Source organism: Protopterus annectens, chromosome 11.part0 (genome assembly GCF_019279795.1).
Source record: "Protopterus annectens isolate FY-2018-M chromosome 11.part0, PAN1.0, whole genome shotgun sequence".
NCBI lineage: Eukaryota > Metazoa > Chordata > Ceratodontiformes > Protopteridae > Protopterus > Protopterus annectens.
Genome location: NC_056745.1, coordinates 187,703,387 through 187,710,837, shown reverse-complemented (window position 1 = coordinate 187,710,837; position 7,451 = coordinate 187,703,387). Strand labels below are relative to the sequence as shown.

The 7,451-nt window shown below is 40.0% G+C and overlaps 1 protein-coding gene across 1 annotated transcript in view; it reads right to left on the bottom strand.

Moving 5' to 3' along the window:
- Positions 1–1,538: 1,538 nt before the first annotated feature.
- Positions 1,539–7,451, bottom strand: part of ATP6V1E1 (ATPase H+ transporting V1 subunit E1) — a 403,891-nt gene continuing 397,978 nt past the window's right edge. Inside the window, exon 9 of the mRNA XM_044087600.1 lies at positions 1,539–4,858. Within this exon, the coding sequence (XP_043943535.1) occupies positions 4,796–4,858 (63 nt within the window). The 3' untranslated portion in view covers positions 1,539–4,795. The remainder of the gene's footprint in view (positions 4,859–7,451) is intronic.

Here is a 7,451-nt window from a genome sequence, read left to right as displayed (position 1 = left end):
ATGGGTTGCAAACTGGCTCAAGGACAGAACCCACATGGTTAGAATTGCTGGAGCCATGTCAGACTCCAAACCAGTTACAAGTGGTGTCCCACAAGGCTCAGTCCTGGGACCTCTCTTGTTCGGTATATATTTCTCGGAGGTACAGGCAAATACGGAAGGACTGTGGCTGAAAAAGTTCGCAGATGACTGCAAACTGGGTGCCATAATCGACTCTCCAGCCGACACAAGCATCCTCCAAAAGGGCCTCATAGAAACAGACAACTGATGCCAGAGCCATGGCCTCAAGCTAAACGCCAAAAAGTGTACAGTCATCCCCTTTGGCAAAAACAAAGTACCCACAAATTACCACATAGGTGGTAATCCATTAAGTACAGAAGAAGTAATTAGAGACCTGGGGACCCAAGTTGATAGCAATCTCTCATTTGACAACCACGTGGCCAAAGTGGTTAGAAAAACATTTTATATAGCCCACCTAATCATGAAGGGATTCACATCTAGATAAGGGGAGGTCATCGTGCCACTTTACTCATCCCTCATCAGGCCCATAATTGAGTACAATGCCCCTTTTGGGATGTACCTTACCAGACACCTGCAGCAACTGGAAAGACCCCAAAAGTACCTCACCAAGAGGATCAAAGGGCTCAAACAGATGCCATATGCTGCCCGGTTAAAGAAACTCCAGCTCTACTCAGTGGCATACCACCTGCTCAGAGGCGATCTGTGCCTGACGTATAAAGCCATGTCCAACCCGGAATTAATGGACATGCTGCACCTCAGAAAATCCAAATCCCATCAAGCTACGGCTCGAGACTTGAACCTCAGCACTGAAATAAATAGGACATGCTGGAGGGACAGATTCATAACCCAGAGGCTCCCTTCACTCTGGAATAAAATCCCAGTCCAGGTTAGGCAGAGTCCCTCACTGACTCTCTTCAAGAGGAATCTTGATGAGTGGATGGGAGATCATAGGTTTACCCCGGGTATCACTTCTGTGTCACTGTTAGACAGAGGCACAGTATACTAACCTCGAAAAAGGGCATAGCAAAATTAATTTAAAATGGGTGGCGAAAGCTAAACACACTCTGGCTAGGCTTATAAATGCCCTAGGGCAGATAGCCTAGTATGAACCTATAATTAGTGTGAATACATACTACATCCACAATTGTAGCACCTCAGAGCATCCTGCTTACACTGAAAACTCAGACTTAGCAAATACAAGCAGGAGGGTAGAGCCACAGTAAAAAATGCAATAAAGTTGTGATAAGGCCCAAAATTCAGTGTTTTTGCTGCAATCACAGTTTACTTTTCAAAGCATCAGAATACACAGTATCAGATCTCACATGACAGTAAGCCTAACGTAGAATCACATCTCAGAATGCTTATCCTGGCATGGATCTCATATGAAGACAGACATCCCCTGTAGCCTAGCTTCTCTAATTCTAAACTCATCAATAAGTCTCAATGAATAACAAATGTTTTCTGTTTTAGCAAAGCTGTACTGCATAGCATTAATAACAACTGCCAAAACCACAGGGTGCTTCAGTTGACATAGCATTTTTATTTATGGACCACATACAGAATTACATTGCAAGAAATAACAGCAACTCTCCAATACAGAAAATAAATCATTTTCCGAGATACATCGATACAGTACATTTACTGCTAAATAAGCATTTAGGTAAACAGAATTCTGGTACACTTACTTGTAAAATTTTACATGTTCATTTTTAAGAACTGCTTAATAAATGAAAATGCATAGTACATATTTTTTCAATAAATTCCAAATCACCTATGGCTCTAAAAGGCAATATACACATCTGGGAACTGCAACTACTTGATGACATTACGCCAGCAACAGTGGCCCCAATAACATGCAGGCAAAGAATCCGTCCATGCCACACTAAGTTTCAGGTTCAATTACTTATGTGAGGACTTTGGAAAGAGTCGCTGTGATGCAGACTCTAATGAAGGCTGAAAGCATAACCCACTACAGCTATTCACTAGGTGGAAAACTGAAGGTGCACCCACATCTGCTCTAATCCATATTTACATACCCCCTACAAAAAAAAAGTACATACAATGTACTGGACATAATGGCCTCCCCCCTGGAATCTTGGATGGCAGGCACCATCCTGGAATGGGCAAAATTAATGAATTTGATTTGGAAGTAGTGGTCTACCAAGCAGAGTCGTGTTGCAGAAAATATTAACCAGGTAAGGGGAGAGAGAATCCCAGAAATCAGAAGGAATGGCCCAAGACTGAGTACCAGTAACACATTATATCCACCACTACTTAATTATCACTAGCAATGCAAGAACAGAAATAATGAAAGCAACCAATTTGTCTTCATATCAACCAAGTGTCATCAAGACAAACTTTTGGAATGTACTTATAAAACGATCTGATTTACAACTGCAGCAGCTATTATACCTGCGGTACACTTTCTGGTGTGTTCTCCCACCAAAGCTGCATAATTAACATCTAACTTTAGGCCCGGCAAGCCAGCATGTAAAACTCTACTGCCAATCATTAGCGGACCGGAGTTCCGCTGTGGCGACCCCTAACCGGGAAAAGCCGAAAGACACACACACACACACATTTATTACAAACATGGAATGCTAGTTCCCTGTACTTATCTGTAATTTATCTACTCTTCATTTACTTACATCAAACTGTTCTATTTGTGAAAACAATTTACTGCTTTTAAAACCAATCACAAGCAAAGCAGTAGACTACTGGATAACTAGCCAGTAAAGATGAAGTAAGCCAGGGAAAAAGTGAGCAACGATTTTAATATGCATGGTTGCAAAACCAACAAGTATGATCTGCTTAGAAAATTAATTATAAAAAAAAATCAAAAGATCTTAAATGTGGCTCCATTGATATCAAACATTCTGTACTTAGTTTGAAAAATTGTGTTTTAAATATATACAATAAATAACACGTTAAATGCAATATAAACTATATAACAAAAATGGCTGGAAATTTTCCATTCTGAAATTAAAATTCATTGCAGTCATTGTTCCTTGCTGTTGCAGAGAAAAAAAACTTTCTATAATTTGGATTATATTTCAGTATGCTTTGCTATGCTAGCCTTTGCTAATGTTTATATGAAAAACCTGTAATGACCTTCACTGATTGTATTAAAAGTCTGAATGTTAAATGCAGTTAGTATACAGTAATTGACAACTAATTATTCTATAGTACAACCTCAACAATACTGCAGTAGTTAAAGTGATAAAACATATGCTGCACAGATATAAATTTGCAAACAAGGGATTTCTGTGATGCAAGAACCTTGAAAATTCAGCTTAAGATGTCTTATTATAAAATGTCTTATCACACATCACTTGCGATCACATAATGGCCTTCTGTGTAAAAGAGAAGAGTCATGTAGTGAATCAGTAAATGGCAGTGATTACGTTTAAATAGTACAAAGGACATGGACTCAGGAGATGGCAACTGTACAAGGCCTGCTTTAGCCGCAGGTGGTCAACCATGTCCACTTCTGGTGGCAATATTCACAAAAGGAAATTGGGATGGTACAGTGAGAAATTAGTTGCTAAAAGGTTAGGGTAATGGAAGGCTGAAGTATGATGCTACCCATGAACCGAAGAAAAGAAAAATGAAGGTGCTGATTGGGGGGTGGGGTGGGGGAGTAGGGTTGGACTACACAAGGACAGGGAGAACTGAAACATCAGTTCAAAACCCACTTAAAATAATATTTCATGGGAACTGATGAGGATTTGAAATGCAGACTAGGAGATAATGAAGTTAAGGACAAAATAAGGTTTTCATGTATACTTAGGACAACTAAAAATTAGGCTGAGGTAGTTGTAAAACTCAGGCAAACTTAACAGATTATTGTGTGCACTGGACATAAATCAGTTGCTAACCCAACATGTCACATTACTCATGTCAGTTATAAATGGGTGTAAAAAAAAAAAAAAAAAAAAAAAGGTTGCTCGCTTTTAAAGAGTTGGTTCCCTGTAACAAAGCTGTTTGATGAGTTGATCTTGACGGTTTTAATTCAAAAAGTGAATACAGCACAGCTATTTCAGCACTTACAACATTAGTCAAGTGCATTCCAAGACATGAAAATGGCAATTTCTATATTCAGTATGTTCTTAATTGCTTCTATCACTCATTAAGAACACCTGTAGCTCCTTAGTTTACTAAGTCCAGCACAGAATGTTTAGCCTTTGTAGAAATGATGCATATTAAATATCATCTGAAGTTGTATTCTCTGGTTTGCCGACTGTAATACCGGTAGATATCAATTAACCTAGAAAGGGACTCAAATACACTGCTAATTGATACCTTAGGGCTTTATTACCAAACCTATTTCAGAACGAGATGGAAAAATGGTTTATGATGCTTCATTAAATATGCATCTGCTGTTTCAGCAGGCAGAAAAAGCTACATGAAAACCCAAACCCCAACCAACAGAAGTGGTGGATGTAAAAAGTATTATATATCATGCCTGACATTGACCTAGTAAAACTTTCTCAGGAAGAGATGCAATACAATATGCAAAAATACACTGAGGGTGATGAAGCCCCATAAAATAATCTAAAGACCTAGTACTCTCCCCAAGATGCTAGTTTTCTGTTGTGTTACCAGCTGCAATACCTGACATCTTTTAAACTCTAACAGACGATAGCACAATTCAGATTTGTTTCTCTAAACACAAAAATAATTCACAACACTGAAATACTTAAATATAGGAAATTTCAATTTTATTTATGGTAAGAAAACTATACTTCAACAGCACTGACCAAATGCTGTGGTACATTTAGTCCAAGAACCTTCTGTTTGTGTTTGCTCCAAACAAAGCACTCCGAATTTCAGGCATCATCTATTGGAGAAAAAGACCAACATTAAAATATGGTTACATACCACCTGATGGCATAGATTTACATTATGTCTTTACATTGAAGTATGCATAAAAATAACTTTCTAGTTTAGCTGTGCAATAACAATCTTAATACACTTAAGAATAACTGCCTTGCAACAGTCTAAGCAAACAGAGCCAGTTTATGTGGCTGGAACAATTTACAATTATTTCTTCTGGAAAATTCTTATATCATGGATTGGATATGCACAGCAGTGGCCAGGGAACACTGACCAAAAAAAAAAAAAAAAAAAAAAAAAAAAAAAAAAACAGGAAGCTGACGCTGTCATGCTGGCAGTCAAGACACACACACACACACACACACACACACACACACACACACACACACACACATGTATGCATTTAGTAAAAAAAAGAAGTTATGTCTTACCACAATGTTCTCTCCGTGTTGTCAGTCTTCACTTATCCTTGACTGTGGGTTCGGTTCCGTATCTCGGAACAGACTTGGCCGTTATTCCAGCCCGCACCTTCCAAAAACTCTCGAGCCTAGCTTTACCCATAATGTTCCTCTCAGGATTACCTCAGATAGAGTTTGCACCAGATTGTGACACACAGAAAATAGATCAGACACCATATCTGTATTCGTAACAAGAAATTAAATTTATTGGGATAGATCCGTTCTACAAAGAAGCCCAAAAGGCAGGGGAAGGATGTTGGGGATGTCAAGGATAAGTGAAGATCGACAACACAGACGGACCGTTATGGTAAGACATAAAAAAAAAAAAAAGAGTTATGTCTTACCATAATGTTCCATCTGTGTTGTCAATCTTCAATGAATCCTAGACTGTGGGACAGAGTCCCCAGCTAACTAAATCTTGGGAGGTCTCATGAAAATATATTCCTGAGCACCATCGAACCAAATGATGCTCATCCCCTGGAGACCGGATCCATCTTGTAATGAGTAATAAAGGTATGTGGGGGTGCCCAATTAGCCACCGCACATATATTATCTAAAGAGGCTTTGGCATGGAAAACTGTGGAAGCTACTATTGCTCTCACAGAATGTGCCTTGACAGGTCCCAGCAGCTGCACTTGTTGTAGATGAAGGTTATGCAATCCTTAAGCCATCTAGCCAGAGTAACTTTAGAAACTAGTTTGCCTAGAGAAGTAGAAGAGATTGACACACACAACTGGTCAGATTTTCTGAATTCTTTTGTTCTGTGAAGGTAAAAATTGTCTGTGAACACCTAGCAAATGCAGACAATACTCGCCTTTGTTTGAAAACTTGGGAAAAAATACTGATTGACATTAGTGTCAGACACTTTTTGGTAAAAATGAGGGATTTGTTGGTAAATATACCCTGTCCTTATGAAATATTAGGTAAGGAGGTTTGCAACATAAGGCCTGCAACTCAGATATTTTCCTTGCAGAAGTAATAAAAACCAAAAAGGAGGTTTTCCAAGATAAATCTTTCAAATCGCAATTTGCAGATGGTTCAAATGGTTGAGTAATTAGATACTGTAGCACCATATTCAAATCCCATGGTGTAAATGGGTCTTTGTATGGAGGTCTAAGCAATAAGCTTCATTTCAAAAAGGCTTTACAAAGTTTGTCTGACATTAAAGTTGCATCATTTAGACCATTATGAAAATCTGAAATTGCAGCTAGATGAACCCGTACAGCTGAGGAAGACTCCCCCCACCCTCGCATCAAAAAGCAATGCTAAAAATTCCCAAACCTTGTGAACTGGTGAATAAAGATGGCTGTCTGTAGCCCATTTTGAAAATGTTTGCCATTTGCTGCTGTATAAATGTCTAGTTGAAGGTTTGTGGGAGGCTAGAACAATTCCTTGAACTGGGGCAGAAAGGCTGGAATGCCTGGCATTGGAACTGGACAGGTCATGCCGTGAGCATGAGATTTTGAAGATTTGGACGAATGAGTCCCTCTGGATGGGACAATAGGTCTGGGGTTGGGTCCAGAGTCCAAGGTGTCTGGATTAAGTGAGGCCACAAGAAGGGAAACCATACCTGTCGAGGCCAGAATGGAGCAATGAGAATTATCCTGTTCTTCGACCTGCTGGCTTTCTTTAGAAACTGGGAAATGAGAGGAATTGGGGGGATGCCTACAATAGACCAGGGGGCCAATCATGAAGGAAAGCATCTCTCTCTGAGACTCCCCCGGAGGGGGGGGGGATCAGGGAAAAATAGGGATGCAAAGAGGCCTCAACAGGGCTGGCCTCATTGGCAGAATATAGTTTCCATCATTGATAGACCACTCGTGAGACATCAGGATGCTCCGGCTCAAGTCTGGCCATGATCACTTCGGAGCTCCCTGGAATATGCACTGCAATTAGTAAGTGGCCTTATGAAAATGGCCATTGCCATACTCTGACAGCTTCTTGACAAGAGGGTAAGATCTGGTTCTCCCTTGTTTGTTGATGTACCAAACCACTGCATTTTGTCTGTTTGGCTCGCAATCGCTCCCAAGGGGCTGGTTTCTTGGAATGCTAGCAACTCCAGGAGCACTGCCGTCATCTCTAGAACAATGATGTGCAAACTGGCCTCTAACTGGGACTAAGTGCCTTGGACCCTCTTTC